At 44.4% G+C, this 17731-nt stretch overlaps 1 protein-coding gene across 4 annotated transcripts in view; it reads right to left on the bottom strand.

The window, feature by feature from the left end:
- Nucleotides 1-17731, bottom strand: part of LOC149448737 (asparaginyl-tRNA synthetase-like) — a 115281-nt gene that overhangs the window by 38350 nt on the left and 59200 nt on the right. For all 4 annotated transcript variants that reach the window (XM_089651711.1, XM_089651712.1, XM_089651709.1 and 1 more), the window contains exons 10-11: nt 14962-14999; nt 7856-7922 (exon numbers count right to left, since the gene is read on the bottom strand). In XM_089651711.1, the coding sequence (XP_089507837.1) occupies nt 7856-7922; nt 14962-14999 (105 nt within the window). The remainder of the gene's footprint in view (nt 1-7855; nt 7923-14961; nt 15000-17731) is intronic.

A 17731-nucleotide genomic window follows, 5' to 3' on the forward strand; every position in this document is an offset into this window, starting at 1 on the left:
TAATTGTTCTTGTTTCCAGTGATCTTTACTGAGAATTTTAAAAGAACAGAAGTCCCATGCTGGAGAGGAGGAGGTCTTATGGAGGACACATTATAAAAATATCACCGCCCGCCAAAAAATAAAGCAACGGGCACAAAGGATGTATGTGTCCAAGACAAGAAATCTCATTATCACGGGTCCACACAGTGCACAGGAAAAGCAGCAAACATTAAAGTAGATGTAAACCCCAGCTAAAGGATTTAATTTACTAAAGCACTTGTATCAAACAATTGCTACGGTTTGCTTTAGTTTTTTTTCTTTTTTATTATAAAATGTGTTTCTCATAATATTTTGATTGCATATCAGCACATATTGCCTGCAGCCAGGGGCGTCCCTAGGGTTTGTGTCACCTGGTGCGCGTACACTTGGTGTCACCCCTCCGACGATCCCCGAAGGATGGATCGGATCTGCGGATTGAGCGTAATTTATTTATTTCAGGTACTTATATAGTGCCGTCAATTTACGCCACGCTTTACACATATATATTGTACATTCACATCAGTCCCAACCCTCAAGGGGTTTACAATCTAAGGTCCCTAACTCACATTCATACACATACAGTGGGGTAAAAAAGTATTTAGTCAGCCATCAATTGTGCAAGTTCTCCCACTTAAAAAGATGAGAGAGGCCTGTAATTGGCATCATAGGTAGACCTCAACCATGAGAGACAAAATGAGAACAAAAATCCAGACAATCACATTGGCTGATTTGGAAAGAATTTATTTGCAAATTATGGTGGAAAATAAGTATTTGGTCAATATCAAAAGTTCATCTCAATACTTTGTTATATATCCTTTGTTAGCAATGACAGAGGTCAGACGTTTCCTGTAAGTCTTCACAAGGTTGGCACACACTGTTGCTGGTATGTTGGCCCATTCCTCCATACAGATCTCCTCTAGAGCAGTGATGTTTTGGGGCTGTCGCTGGGCAACACGGACTTTCAATTCCCTCCAAAGGTTTTCTATGGGGTTGAGATCTGGAGACTGGCTAGGCCACTCCAGGACCTTGAAATGCTTCTTACGAAGCCACTCCTTCGTTGCCCGGGCGGTATGTTTGGAAGTATAAATATAAATAAACAGCGCAAATTTAGATAATCAATATAATAAATCATATAAAATAGGTGCATAAATTATTCGTGTTTGCCCTTAATCTTAAACAAAAACACCCAAAAGTCCATGTGCTGAAAACATAATTAAATTGTAGAAATAAAAGTGCCAACTTCTTTTCTTCAGAAAATACTTTCACCTTCCACCAGTGCACAAACCAACATCGAATACACTCACCAGAACTTGGTGAGTAAAAGGACCTTTAAGGAATTTTTAGGGATCCTAAACCCTCTTTGTTGCCACGCTAGGGAAAATCTTCACCCTCCGAATAGACTCCACCATCCAACCAAAAGAAAAAAACTCACATAGCATAATATTGTCACACAATAGTAACTTTTTCCAAATGGAGATTAAGGCCACTCACATGTTAAACACTTGCTAAAGGCATGTTTATTATGTATAAAAGGCTTCAGTTCCAGCAGATATACAAACTTTTCCTTCCAGGACTCTCACATCCACAGTGGAACAAAGACAGGACTCCTCTTAGACCAAACAGTGAACCAAGATGGCCGCTAGAACGCACCGCTCAGCGTGCGCTCCACTCACCGGAAATGACGTCAGGCGCATGAAGTGTGGACCGGAAATGCGTCAACGCGTTTCGCCCCTCCCATAGGGCGTTATCAAGACCATGTGAGTGGCCTTAATCTCCATTTGGAAAAAGTTACTATTGTGTGACAATATTATGCTATGTAAGTTTTTTTCTTTTGGTTGGATGGTGGAGTCTATTCGGAGGGTGAAGATTTTCCCTAGCGTGGCAACAAAGAGGGTTTAGGATCCCTAAAAATTCCTTAAAGGTCCTTTACTCACCAAGTTCTGGTGAGTGTATTCGATGTTGGTTTGTGCACGGGTGGAAGGTGAAAGTATTTTCTGAAGAAAAGAAGTTGGCACTTTTATTTCTACAATTTAATTATGTTTTCAGCACATGGACTTTTGGGTGTTTTTGTTTAAGATTAAGGGCAAACACGAATAATTTATGCACCTATTTTATATGATTTATTATATTGATTAATTATCTAAATTTGCGCTGTTTATTTATATTTATATTGTTTGTGTTTTCACGATTGGCACAGCAGCATTTTTAGAGTGTTATTTGGAAAGTTTTGGCGCAGGAATAAGTTTTCTGGTATGTTTGGAAGACCCAGCCACGTTTCATCTTCAATGCCCTTGCTGATGGAAGGAGGTTTGCACTCAAAATCTCACGATACATGACCCCATTCATTCTGTCCTGTACATGGATCAGTCGTCCTGGTCCCTTTGTGGAGAAACGGTCCCAAAGCATGATGTTGCCACCCCCATGCTTCACAGTAGGTATGGTGTTCTTTGGATGCAACTCAGCATTCTCTCTCCTCCAAACACGACGAGTTGTGTTTCTACCAAACAGTTCTATTTTGGTTTCATCTGACCATATGACATTCTCCCAATCCTCTTCTGAATCATCCAAATGCTCTCTAGCAAACTTCAGACGGGCCCGGACATGTACTGGCTTAAGCAGGGGGACACGTCTGGCACTGCAGGATCTGAGTCCCTGACGACGTAGTGTGTTACTGATGGTAGCCTTTGTTACGTTGGTCCCAGCTCTCTGCAGGTCATTCACTAGGTCCCCCCGTGTGGTCCTGGGATTTTTGCTCACCATTCTTGTGATCATTTTGACCCCACGGGGTGAGATCTTGCGTGGAGCCCCAGATCGAGGGAGATTATCAGTGGTCTTGTATGTCTTCCATTTTCTAATTATTGCTCCCACAGTTGATTTGTTCACACCAAGCTGCTTGCCTATTGCAGATTCAGTCTTCCCAGCCTGGTGCAGGTCTACAATTTTGTTTCTGGTGTCCTTCGACAGCTCTTCGGTCTTCACCATAGTAGAGTTTGGAGTGTGACTGTTTGAGGTTGTGGACAGGTGTCTTTTATACTGATAACAAGTTCAAACAGGTGCCATTGATACAGGTAATGAGTGCAGGACAGAGGAGCCTCTTAAAGAAGAAGGTACAGGTCTGTGAGAGCCAGAAATCTTGCTTGTTTGTAGGTGACCAAATACTTATTTTCCACCATAATTTGCAAATAAATTCTTTCCAAATTAGCCAATGTGATTGTCTGGATTTTTTTTCTCATTTTGTCTCTCATAGTTGAGGTCTACCTATGATGCCAATTACAGGCCTCTGTCATCTTTTTAAGTGGGAGAACTTGCACAATTGGTGGCTGACTAAATACTTTTTTGCCCCACTGTACATACTAGGGCCAATTTAGACAGGATCCAATTAACTTACCAGCATGTCTTTGGAGTGTGGGAGGAAACCGGAGCACCCGGAGGAAACCCACGCAGGCACAGGGAGAACATGCAAACTCCATGCAGGTGGTGCCGTGGTTGGGATTCGAACCCATGACCCATTTACTGCAAGGCAGACGTGCTAACCACTAAGCCACTGGGCTGCCCCAATAATGGATCAGAGTGTGATCCATTATGCTCCCCAATCTGCAGATCCGATCCATCCTGCGGGGATCATCGGCTTGCAACCTATACGGGGTTAACTGATCTCTCCACGAGCTCCACGAAAAGGAAAGTTTTAAAGCAAGCCGACGATCCCCGCAGGATGGATCAGATCTGCGGATTGGGGAGCATAATGGATCGGACTCCGATCCATTATGGTCAATCTGCAGATCTGATCCATCTTGAAGGGATTTTCAGCTTGCTTTAAAACTTTCCTTTTCGTGGAGCTCATGGAGAGGGTCTGGTGTCACCCTGTGCAATAGGTGCCACCCTGTGCATCGCGTACCCCCTGCACCTGCCTAGGGATGCCACTGCCTACCTGCAGCCACTTCCTGACTACATGCATGCCCTCCTACATGCATTGCTCAAGGAGGTTGTCATGCCGGTGTGTCACGGACCTGCCTGTGTGTCAGCAAGGCCACTTACAGTCCTTATCAAGAGAATGTGTAACAGCGTGACAACTCAAATACACAATTGGGTGCCTGGGACAGAGTGTTTTTTTTTTAAATCTATATTCCCATTGCAGATATTCCTGGAAGTACGGCTCATCAAATGGAAGGTGCTGTAGCGACTACCAGCTGGGACTGGAAACATCACAGGCAAACGTACATATTCGCCAGCGCACCACGGATCTCCAATATGGTCCAAAAAGGTTTTAATTGCAAAAAGATCATATCACAAAAGAAAGTGCAATGTTTCGGAGCCACACAGGACCCCTTCGTCAGGCATGTGATAAGGGTGCATCAGTGACTATACAGAATATATATACATAAACCACCAATCAAAACCAAGAACATATCACCATCCCCATCATCTGACATCTCATGATATCACAATCCCGCCAAAATATACAAAATATGGTTAGAAGCGCAGCTACTAATATATGTTGCCAATCGGGTACACTAGTCAGATGTGCGCAATTGGGGATCGCTAGAGAGGCTCGCTGTTGCATGGTGGTCACCAATCCGGGTACGCCGCGAGTGGCGCATGCGCACACAGGTACTTAGCGGCGGAAACACATGACGTCTGTCTGCTCGTCTGGCCAGGGGCAGGCTCACCTCCAGAGACGGAGCTGAATAGACACCAGGGACAACGCAGTAAAAAAAAAAAAAAAAACACAACTGAAAACAAAGGTGAAAATAAAATGGCCAAAAATTGGAAAACAGAAAAAAGAACCACAAAGGAAAACGAGCGACAACATATATTAGTACCACAACGGCTGCGCTTGGCAGAAGGTCATTATTGGCACATGGAGGTTTATACACACAGCACTGAGACTCTTTAGAACCATATTTTGGCGGGATTGTGACGTCAGATGATGGGGATGGTGACATGTTCTTGGGTTTGATTGGTGGTATATGTATATATATTCTGTTTAGTCAGTGTTGCACCCTTATCACATGCCTGATGAAGGGGTTCTGCGCGGCTCCGAAACATTGCATGTGATCTTTTTGCGATAAAAACCTTTGTGGACCACACTGGAGATCCATGGTGTGCTGGCGAATATGTACGTTTTTGTGGGGCTGAGTGTCGTCACCCTACAACAGCAAGAGCCAGGTCAAAGATCGTCACTGGCAAGATGACCATGTATTTTCTAAAAAATTGCAGATTTAAAAAAAACAAAACAAAAAACACATCAACATGTTCAAATGTATTTGAGATTCAATGGATCGGGTTTACCATCAGACCTACCTGTCAACAGAAGCAGAACCCAGCCTCCACTACTCTCTGTGCCACCAGGTGACAGATTGTGTGTGTGTGTAGATAGATATATATATATATATATTTAGATTCCCAACCATGGCGCCTTCTGCATGGAGTTTGCATGTTCTCCCTGTGTTCGCGTGGGTTTCCTCCAGGTACTCTGGTTTCCTCCCACTTTCCAAAGACATGCTGGTAGGTTAATTGGCCTCTGTCTAAAATTGTCCTAGTTTCATCCCTGGCCATGCGGGATCTCCTGCATGGGTGGGGTTGGGGAAAGACCTGGCAACCTACCCTATAAAATAATTGGTAAGATAATTCGTGGAAGAAGTCGCTTGCGAGTGACGGTCCATGCAATCGCCAAGGGTCGGATACGACTGAATGGATAGATAGATATATATTCGTATGTATGTATATATATGTACATACATACGAATATATACATTTATATACACACACACATATATACAGTGGGGATCGAAAGTTTGGGCACCCCAGCTAAAAATTTGTATTAATGTGCATAAAGAAGCCAAGGAAAGATGGAAAAATCTCCAAAAGGCATCAAATTACAGATTAGACATTCTTATAATATGTCAACAAAAGTTAGATTTTATTTCCATCATTTACACTTTCAAAATAACAGAAAACAAAAAAATGGCGTCTGCAAAAGTTTGGGCACCCTGCAGAGTTAATATCTTGTACTGCCCCCTTTGGCAAGTATCACAGCTTGTAAACGCTTTTTGTAGCCAGCCAAGAGTCTTTCAATTCTTGTTTGAGGTATCTTTGCCCATTCTTCCTTACAAAAGTCTTCCAGTTCTTTGAGATTTCTGGGCTGTCTGTCACGCACTGCTCTTTTAAGGTCTATCCATAGATTTTCAATTATGTTGAGGTCAGGAGATTGTGAAGGCCATGGCAAAACCTTCAGTTTACGCCTCTTGATGTAATCCCCCGTGGATTTCGAGGTGTGTTTAGGATCATTATCCATTTGTAGAAGCCATCCTCTCTTTAACTTCAGCTTTTTCACAGATGGCATCAAGTTACCATGCAAAATTTGCTGAAATTTTATTGAATCCATTTTTCCTTCTACTCGTGAGATGTTCCCTGTGCCACTGGCTGCAATACAACCCCAAAGCATGATTGATCCAACCCCATGCTTAACAGTTGGACAGAGGTTCTTGTCATTAAATTCTGTGCCCCTTCTTCTCCAAACGTACCTTTGCTCATTCCGGCCAAAAAGTTCAATTTTAACCTCATCGGTCCACAGAACTTGTTTCCAAAATGCATCAGGCTTGTCTATATGTTCATTTGCAAAGTTCAAACGATGATTTTTGTGGTGAGGACGTAGAAGAGGTTTTCTTCTGATGACTCTTCCATGAAGACCATATTTGTACAAGTATCTCTTTATAGTGGAATAGTGTACCACAACTCCAGTGTCTGCCAGATCTTTCTGGAGGGATCGTGCAGTCAAACGTGGGTTTTGAATTGTTTTTCTCACAATCCTGCGAGCTGTTCTGTCTGATATTTTTCTTGGTCTTCCAGATCTTGCTTTAACTTCCACTGTTCCTGATGACTGCCATTTCTTAATTACATTCCGAACAAAGGATATTGACATCTGAAAACGCTTTGCTATCTTCTTATAGCCTTCTCCAGCTTTGTGAGCGTCAACTATTTTCAGTTTCAGTTTTCTAGACAACTGCTTAGAAGAACCCATGGTGCTGATTGTTGGGGCAAGGTCAGATGAGTCTGGGCATTTAAAACCTTTGAGATTGACAATGATTGAGAACAATCCATGACACTGGCATGTCTCAGCTTTGCAAAGGGGGCAGTGCATGCTATAAATTCTGCAGGGTGCCATTTTTTTGTTTTCTGTTATTTTGAAAGTGTAAATGATGGAAATAAAATCTAACTTTTGTTGACATATTATAAAAATGTCTAATCTGTAATTTGATGCCTTTTGGAGATTTTTCCATCTTTCCTTGGCTTCTTTATGCACATTAATACAAATTTTTAGCTGGGGTGCCCAAACTTTCGATCCCCACTGTATATATATATATATATACACACACACACGGGGTGTACCGAAAGCAATACGAAAGTGGGCATAACCTTTTAATCAACCCCTTCCCACCGCTCCTCTCAGCCCTTTAAGAGGATTTAAATGCCAGAAGGCAGAGGCAGGTATTCCGATCATGTGACCACAGTGATTGGCAGTCACAGCGGTCACATGATCAGAAAGCTCCTAATCGCAGGAAGCGTGCTCTCAACACAGTAAAGTGCTTATCTAGGGCCATATATATGCAGCCACTAAAGCTGGCGCTAAAGCTCAACCATACATGCGCCAGGTTGGCGGTAAGTGGGTAATCTACACGGGTTGCTCAAAGTTCACATGTTGGTAGAGTAACTCTTCCTCTGTAGTAACCCTTCTTCTTCTTCCTCTTCTTCCCTGCAGGTAAATAATGGATTCTTTCTTGACTTGATACCTACATTATTCAATCTGCCTCACCAAACCTTTGTCTGTATCACCCACCTCTGTGCTGTACTGGAAGGTGACTGGAGCTTTCCGCAGAATTTCTATTGCTTCTGTGTAAGACATTCTGTAAAAATAAAGGAACAACAATAAATCTTGTTTAAGAGGAATTGACACTCTTTATCATATATTTATTTAATGCTGAACTTCACCCTTACCTTCTCCCCCACACCACTAGCAAGTGCTTTCCTGGTTAGAAACTGATTACTCCCAATTCCAAACATGCATCCACAATATAACCCTTTGAAACTGCAGCCCACCTTTCGTTATATCAAAGTACAAATTTCCGGCATCCCTTTAGATGTGCATGCTCCCAGGGTGGTGCAGGCCCTTAGATGTGCAAGTTGCTGAAGGCCTACTTGATTACAAATCAAGCAACTGATGACCTGATCAGTCTCTCACAGGTATTAGCTTTCTCTTCTATTATTTTGTTCCCATGCATTACATGAAGAACACATTCCCGGCATCCATTTAGATGTGCATGCACCCAGGGTGGTACAGACCCTTAGTTGTGCAAGTTGCTGAAGGCCTACTTGATTACAAATCAAGCAACTGATGAGCAGATCAGTCTCTCACAGCTATTAGCTTTCTCTCCTATTATTTTGTTTCCATGCATTATATGAAAGAACACATTCCCGGCATCCCTTTACATGTACATGCTTTCTGGTTGGTACAGACTTTAGCTGTGCAAGTTTCTGATCATCTGCTCAATTTCAAATCAAGCAACTGTTCAGCAGATCATACAGCTAAAGTCTGCAGCACTCAGTGGCAAGCAGGGAGCAGCATGTGCATTTAAAGCGATGCCAGGAATGTTTTCTTTCACATATGAAAAAAATCAGAGACAGGATGCTGTGATGTTTTCATTAGACTGCTGGCTCCTCCCACATGGAAGAAAAATATATTTGAAATATAATTTAAAAATATATTTTTAAATATACCCACATATATATATATATATATATATACCGTATTTTTCGCACCATAAGACGCACTTTTTTCCCCCCCAAAAAGGGGGGAAAATGTCAGTGCGTCTTATGGAGCGAATGTAAAGCGGCCGGTCCGGTATTTCTGCCGCCACCATGTCAGAATACCGGGCCGGCCGTTCAGCTGTTCTCCCCTGCAGGGCCTTACCTGTTCCTCGCTCCAGCGCTGCACAGTCTTCCCGCGCTGGCTTCTGTGACAGCCGGGTGCCCACTGCGCATGTGCTGCGCTTTGTGAATGATCCGGTGTCTTCTGGGACACATGAAAGGTCACAGAAGGCGCCGGGCCATTCACAAAGCGAAGCGCTTCTTGCACCTGCGCAGTGGGCACCCGGCTGTCACAGAAGCCGGCCCGGGAAGAAGAGGGAAGGCAACTCCGCGGAAGTGGGAGCGGGTACCTGTCAAATTCAGGTACCCGCTCCCCCTCCCTCCCCAAAGGTCAGCAGTCTCTGGTCATCCCCTTCACTGTCTGCAGTCTCTGGTCATTCCCTGCACTGTCCGCAGTCTCTGGTCATTCCCTGCACTGTCCGCAGTCTCTGGTCATTCCCTGCACTGTCCGCAGTCTCTGGTCATTCCCTGCACTGTCCGCAGTCTCTGGTCATTCCCTGCACTGTCCGCAGTCTCTGGTCATCCCCTGCACTGTCCGCAGTCTCTGGTCATCCCCTTCACTGTCTGCAGTCTCTGGTCATTCCCTGTACTGTCCGCAGTCTCTGGTCATTCCCTGTACTGTCCGCAGTCTCTGGTCATTCCCTGTACTGTCCGCAGTCTCTGGTCATCCCCTGTACTGTCTGCAGTCTCTGGTCATTCCCTGTACTGTCCGCAGTCTCTGGTCATTCCCTGCACTGTCCGCAGTCTCTGGTCATTCCCTGCACTGTCCGCAGTCTCTGGTCATTCCCTGCACTGTCCGCAGTCTCTGGTCATCCCCTGCACTGTCCGCAGTCTCTGGTCATTCCCTGCACTGTGTCCGCAGTCTCTGGTCATCTCCTGCACTGTGTCCGCAGTCTCTGGTCATCTCCTGTACTGTGTCCGCAGTCTCTGGTCATCTCCTGTACTGTGTCCGCAGTCTCTGGTCATCTCCTGTACTATGTCTGCAGTCTCTGGTCATCTCCTGTACTGTCCGCAGTCTCTGGTCATCCCCTGTACTATGTCTGCAGTCTCTTGTCATCTCCTGTACTGTGTCCGCAGTCTCTGGTCATCCCCTGTACTATGTCTGCAGTCCATTGGTTCAGAATATTTTTTTTTCTTGTTTTTCACCTCTAAAACCTAGGTGCGTCTTATGGTCAGGTGCGTCTTATGGAGCGAAAAATACGGTATATATATATATATATATATATATATATACATACATACACACACACACACATACATATACACACACACACTGTATGTTGAAATGCGTTTTGTTTACAAAATATGTGAAACATTTTTAAAAATACATTTCAAATATACTGTATTTAAAAATACAAATCTACATTTTTGGAATGCATTTACAAATATATGTAAAAATAGATGTTAAAATTATATGTTAAAAAAATCTGAAGAATATATATATTTTGAAATATATTGAATATTGGCAAAATTGTAGCATTTCAAATATACGTCAATATATTTGGGAAGAATATTTTTAAAATACATTTCAAATATACTTTTTTTCCATATGGGCTCCCATGAAACTCAGCACAAAGACCACCAGTCAGACTCAAGATGTCAGTGGGTCTCAAAAGAGGCATTTCTTAAAAACAAAACGATTTTAATAAAAGAAAGTGAACCGCATGTTGCTCAGGTGGAAATGTGAACACGACAAGGTATTATATGCAGTACACATAGAATGTGTAATATGTTACATTACATTATTATATGCACAGGGGCGGACTGACCATTTGGAAACTCAGGCACTGCCCGAGGGCCCGGGGTCAGTAGGGGGCCCCATGAGATGCCCCTGGTACCTTTTTCATAGGGTTTTTTGAGTTTGGGAAAGGACACAGGGGCCCCATGATCCCCTATTGCCCGGGGCCCCCATAAGTTGTCAGTCCACCCCTGTCCCCCACTGATGGAGATCACATGACCAAACACCAAGGTTTTCGATTCTAATCCAGTTAGACATCAGCCTTATGTGGAAGCAGGTCTGCAAAATTTACAAAAAAAAAAAGAAAAAAAAGATAAAAGGTGCTAATGGTGTCAGAAAGGAAAGTAATCCTTCCTATGGAGGAAAGGTATTTTTAGCAATGGCAGATCCGCTTCTCGTTTTAGAGTATTAATTTCCCCATAAAAAGCCCCAATTTTCTCAGCACTAATCGCTGTACTTGAGCGACTCTTAACTACTCCTGATTGCTACCCTAATTGGAGCTCAATTATGCCGGTGAACTGAATGGGTTTCCATATAAAGATGGCTCCGTACTGATATGGCATCGCTGTGTAATGGACAGGAACCGTCACAGGACGTCAGCTGACCTAATTATTCCACAGATAATAAGCTTGCCCTAAAAAAGAAAAAAAACCAACAACAATCCTGGCCTGCTGGGATTTGTAGTTCTCCAAATGGGGGCGCACCCTCACATCTAAAAGGTGACCAAGACAATTGTAGACGATGGAGCAGGACCAATATATGGTCATCCAGCACTAGTGGATACCGTATCTGGCAACATTTTGAATGAAGAAAAAAAAAGAAAAGAAAAGGGAAACAGTGCGATCCGCTGATCTCAGCTGGAGCCGTGTGAACCAGCCCTAACGGAAGCTTTAAAACTGACCTCCAGCTCTTCCTTCAGTCTTGCACAGGTGTACCGGCTCCTCTCCTGTGCTGAAATCGCTTCCTCTGATTTCACTGCACACTGTGAGCTTCTCATAATGTGCATTAAAAGCTGCAGCAAATCAGACACAGCCTGCCTCAGTTACTGCTTGGAGGATGCTCAACGTCATCTAATACAGGAGTCTCCAAACTGCTGCCGCATGTGGCCCTTTACTATAACCAGCCCTAGAGGGCCTGCCACTGACACCAACAATTGGGCATATTTTCTGCCAATGACACCAACAATGGGGCGCTTCTCCTTCCGTTGACACCAACGATGGGGCATTATTCCTGCCACTGACACCAACAATGGGGCATAATTCCTGCCACTGACACCAACGATAGGGCAAAATTCCTTCCACTGACACCAACGATAGGGCAAAATTCCTTCCACTGACACCAACAATAGGGCATAATTCCTGCCACTGACACCATCGATAGGGCATAATTCCTTCCACTGACACTAACAATGGGGCATAATTCCTGCCACTGACACCATTGATAGGGCATAATTCCTTCCACTGACACCAACAATGGGGCATTATTCCTGCCACTGACACCAACAATGGGGCATAATTCCTGCCACTGACACCAACAATGGGGCATAATTCCTTCCACTGACACCAACAATGGGGCATAATTCCTGCCACTGACACCATCGATAGGGCATAATTCCTTCCACTGACACCAACAATGGGGCATAGTTCCTGCCACTGACACCAACAATCGGGCACTTCTTCTGCTGACACCAACAATCGGGCATTATTCCTGCCACTGACACCAACAATGGGATACTATTCCTCCCACTGACACCAACGATAGGGCCAAATTCCTTCCACTGACACCAACGATAGGGCATAATTCCTTCCACTGACACCAACAATGGGGCATAATTCCTGCCACTGACACCATTGATAGGGCATAATTCCTGCCACTGACACCATTGATAGGGCATAATTCCTGCCACTGACACCATTGATAAGGCATAATTCCTTCCACTGACACCAACAATGGGGCATAATTCCTGCCACTGACACCAACGATAGGGTATAATTCCTTCCACTGACATCGATAGGGCATAATTCCTTCCACTGACACCAATAATGGGGCACTTCTTCCGCTGACACCAACGATGGGGCATTATTCCTGCCACTAACACCAACAATGGGAATCTATTCCTCCCACTGACACCAACAATGGGGCATAATTCCTTCCACTAACAACAAAAATGGGGCACTATCCCACCCACTGACACCAACTATTTCTCCCCCTAATACCAAAGATAGGGCATTGTTTACTCCAACTGGGCACCGTCCAGCCCCCCTAAGGTCTGAAGGACTGGGCAGCACAGTGGCTAAATGGTTAGCACTTCTGACTGGCAGTACTAGGGTCTTTGCTTCCAATACTAACCAAGGCACCACCTGCCTGGAGTGTGCATGTTCTCCCTGTGCGGGTTTCCTCCGGGTACTCCGATTTCCTCCCACACTCCAAAATTGGCTCCTGTCTAAATTGGCTCTAGTATGTGTATGTATGAATGTGAGTTGGGGACCTTAGATTGTACGCCCCTTGAGGGTTAGGGACTGATGTAAAAGTACAATATATACACACACACGTAAAGCGATGCATAAATTGACAGCAAAATATAAGTACCTGAAATAAATAAATAATAAACTAGCCCTTCCTATAGAAAGTTTGGAGACCCCTGGTCTGGTCCTTTCCTCCCCAGCCTAGCCGTCTCTGGCCTCCCACTTTCACTAGCTGGATTTAAAGTGGTTCTAAAGGCTCAAGGTTTTTTACCTTCACGCATTCTATGCATGAAGGTAAAAAAACCTTCCGTGTGCAGCAGCCCTCCTAATACTCACCTCTCCCAGCAGCCCCCTCTCGATCCAGCGATGTGCACTGGAGTCTCGGCTATCCCCGGCCTCCCTCTTCTCATTGGCTGAGACAGAAGCGGGAGTCACTGGCTCCCACTGCTGTCAATAAGAAAAGAGAGGGGGCGGGGCCGAGCCGCGGCTCCGTGTGTAAATGGACACATGGAGCAGCAGGTGCCCCTATAGCAAGCTGCTTGCTGTGGGGGCACCCGACAAGAGGGAGGGGCCAGGAGTGCCGGTGGGGGACCCGAGAAGAGGAGGATCCAGGCTGCTCTGTGCAAAACCACAGCACACAGCAGGTAAGTATAAACATGTTTGTTATTTTTTCTTCAAAGAAAATAAGTCTTTAGAATCACTTTTGGTTGTTTCATCCATGGAGGCTCAGCCTCACGTGTTTGCAGGTAAATACGGGCAGTCATGGAACAGCCACTCCTCCAGACAAACATCAACCCATCAAGGCATTTTGATATTTCCGTAACTCCTCACAAGATCTAACCCACTGCTTGCATCAGGGCTCCTGAGAGAAGTACTGAGGCACGGTGCTGTGGTGTATTCAGGCCACGCCTTTCTGATGATGTGCTATCGCACGAAACGCGTTAAAGGGGCCTGCACGCCGTGATGTCTATTTGCACATTTGGTCAGTAATTGTTTTTTCTTGCTTTTATTTATATCCGAGTTATTTTACCACGTGGATTAATAAACGCCAATTTTAAACTACTACACTATGGGCTATTTCTTGCTGGTGAGCCCCATATCCGTTCCAGAGCCCAAGCATCAGAAGTCTGTGACACTTGACACCACCTTAAGGATGACGCACGCCCTGATGTAGGCTGCCCAGTACCCTGTCCATTCCCAGAGGGAGACAACAGTTTGGCCGCTCTACACCCAGAGGAAGGAGAGTCCGCTAAGATGGCCCAGCTTGTCCATCCCATCCCATGAGGGGGACCTCTGGTTTATCACAAGCGTATTGAAAATACGCATCTGGTGAGTGCGCATTTTTACTATTTTTCACCAGACCGCAGGATCGGAAAGTCACTATCAACTCCTGAATAGTTCACTTATCGCGAACTGTCACTATTAATTTATTTATTATTTTTAACATTTTATTACGTTACTTCTTATAGCCATATGATTTGGAGAGCATACTGAATAGAATATATTTTATTGGAATATATATATATATCTATATCTATCTCTCTCTCTATATATATATCTCTATCTATCTCTATCTATCTATATATCTCTTTTAGCGCTGCACTTCCTATATAGATACAGCACCCTGATGGCCCCTCCCACGTTTCCAGAACTGCACTCAGTGCATAGTGAAGCACAGTGACCCAGTGATGATATCATTGAGACTATTACAAGGCATTTAACCAAAACTGAAAGGTTTGATTAACATAATGTCATTAGCATGTTAATGAGGGGGAGGGGGAAATCAGGGAAAACAAAAGCATAATATAAACTTACGTGGTAAACTTGTTCTTTATTAGGTTCTCACTCCTGTCCTTGGAAAGAAATGGAGGAAATGAGAGAATTAATGGAAATAAATCATCACTTCTGTTTTTTTAATGAAAGAAACCCCCCCCCTCCCCCCCCAAGGACAATTTTATACATACTGCAAGGAATTTTGTAACATTTAAGGCCAGGTTCACACTGATGCGTTGCAGAATTTGCACCGGTTTCTGTGCGAATTCCTCACCACATCACAATCGCACCCCGTTCATGTGAACCGCTGCAGATGTGTATGTTAAGTTAACAGCACCCCGAAGTCGGTCTGCAAAAAGCGGTGCGATATGCAAAATTGGATTGCATAGGCATGAATACTCATGTGATCTGATTCTAGTGCAGACAAAAAAAAGGGTCCTGCACCTTTTTAGGGCGGATGTAATGCAATTTGAGCCATACAAAATATACGGCTCAAACAGAACCGCATGGAAACTGCATGTGATTTTCACAGGGATGCGTTGCGGTTCCTGTGCGAATCACATGTGATATGCCGCACCGCATAAGTGTGAACCCGGGCTTACTGCAGAATCCTAAAAGCAACACCTCCTGTGCTCATGGACCCTGATCAGTAGGGGGCCGATGGACCAATATTATTGGAGAGTATGGGAATTCATTCAGGGTCGATCAAAGGCTGTGCAGCTCTAACGCGAAGCTGGGGAAGAGAGCGCACCAACCTTGCGCATTACCTCAGTAAACAATTCATTGATTTAGGAGATATACTCCCAAACGTAGCAGTAAAACAAGCATGTAAAATCCAAAATCAAACCACACGATAAGGAGACACATGTGCATCCCATCGGAAGCGGAGACTCTCAGAGTGATGCTGATGCGTTTCGAAGGAGGGGGTCCCTTCTTCATCAGAGCATCATCTAGCTCTGATGAAGGGACCCCCCTTCGAAACACATCAACGTCACTCTGAGAGTCTCCCTTTCCGATTGGATGTGCATGTGTCTCCTTATCGTGTGGTTCGATTTTGGACTTTACATACTTGTTTTCCTACTATGTTTGTGAGTATATCTCCTAAATCAATGAATCAATTGTTTACTGAGGTAATGTGCAAGGTTGGTGCCCGTCTTTTGTTCTCCATTACTGAAGAATCCTACTTGCCTTTGGCCAACAGATTTTTTTTTTTTTTTTTAAAGTCCGCGGAAGTGCGAAAAACAAAAACCTGCAAGTGAACAAAAAACGTGCTAGTGCAAAACCAACACAAAAAAGTGCACTTAGGGGTGTGCTTTGTCCACCCCCCGAAGGGGTAGGACTTCTACCCTGATCCCCCGGGGCGTGAGGCTCCTGACAGGGACTAAGGTTTCCACATGGTCCGCCTAGCCAAAAGGCCTGGCGGACCCCTTTCCTTGTGGCTAGCCGAAGCCAGCCACCAAGTATTAGGTCAGGGGGCTCTTCCGAAAAGAGACCCCCCCCCCCCAGGGACAGGGGAGGAAGGAACCAAAAGGTCACACATCCTCCCCCTAGACTTCAGGGTAGGCCCAAGGACCCACACCCTACCATCCGCGAGAAAAAACACACACATAAGTGAAAAGTGATACAAACGTGGGAGAAAAATAAAATAAATAAATAAGTAAAAATTTAAAAAGGTGGCCGTGCAATTGTGGCTAGGCCCTGAGGCCTGTGGCATACAAATTGCCCTGGACTTAGCCAAAAGGCCTAGCCCTAAAAGGCGCAGTGCAGAAAAAGTGCCCTGTATTTGGCTCCATCTATCTTCCCATCAACTCTGCCCATCTTCCCTGTCTCTGCTGAAGAACAGCATCCCCACATCATGATGCTGCCACCACATGTTTCCCGGTGGGGATGGTGTGTGCAGGGTGATGTGCAGTGTTAGTTTTCCCCCACGCATAGCATTTTGCTTTTAGGCCAAAAAGTTAAATTTTGGTCTCATCTGACCAGAGCCCCTTCTTCCACATGTTTGCTGCGTCCCCCACATGGCTTCTCACAAACTGCAAACAGGACTTCTTATGGCTTTCTTTCAACAATGGCTTTTTTCTTGCCACTCTTCCATAAAGGACAGATTTGTGGAGAGCATGACTAATAGTTGTCTCATGGACCCATCCTCCAACCTGAGCTGTGGACCTCTGCAGCTCCTTCAGAGTTCCCATAGGGGTCTCTTGGCTGCTTCTCTGATGAATGCTCTCCTTGCCCAGCAGGTCAGTTTAGGTGGACGGCCATGTCTTGGTAGGTTTTCAGTTGTGCCATACTCTTTCCATTTTCAGATGATGGATTGAACAGTGCTCCGTGAGATGTTCAAAGCTTGGGATATTTTTTTTATAACCCAACCCTTCTCCACGACTTTATCCCTGACCTGTCTGGTGTTTTCCTTGGCCTCCATGATGCTGTTTGTTCACTAAGGTTCTCTAACAAACCTCTGAGGGCTCCACAGAACAGCTGTATCAATAAATCACACACAGGTGGACTCTATTTACTAATTAGGTGATTTCTGAAGGCAATTGGTTCCACTAGATGTTAGTTAGGGGTATCAGAATAAGGGGAGGCTAAATACAAATGCACGCCACACTTTTCAGATATTTATTTGTAAAAAATTTGAAAACCATTTATAATTTTCCTTCCACGTCACAATTATGTGCCACTTTGTGTTGGTTTATCACATAAAATCCTAATAAAACACATTTACATTCTTGGTTGTAACATGCAAAATGTGGAAAATTTCAAGTGGTATTAATACTTTTTCAAGGCACTATGTGTGTGTGTAATATATATA

This window comes from Staurois parvus, unplaced genomic scaffold, assembly GCF_062004578.1.
Source record: "Staurois parvus isolate SC_StPar_1 unplaced genomic scaffold, SC_StPar_1.0 ptg000660l, whole genome shotgun sequence".
NCBI lineage: Eukaryota > Metazoa > Chordata > Amphibia > Anura > Ranidae > Staurois > Staurois parvus.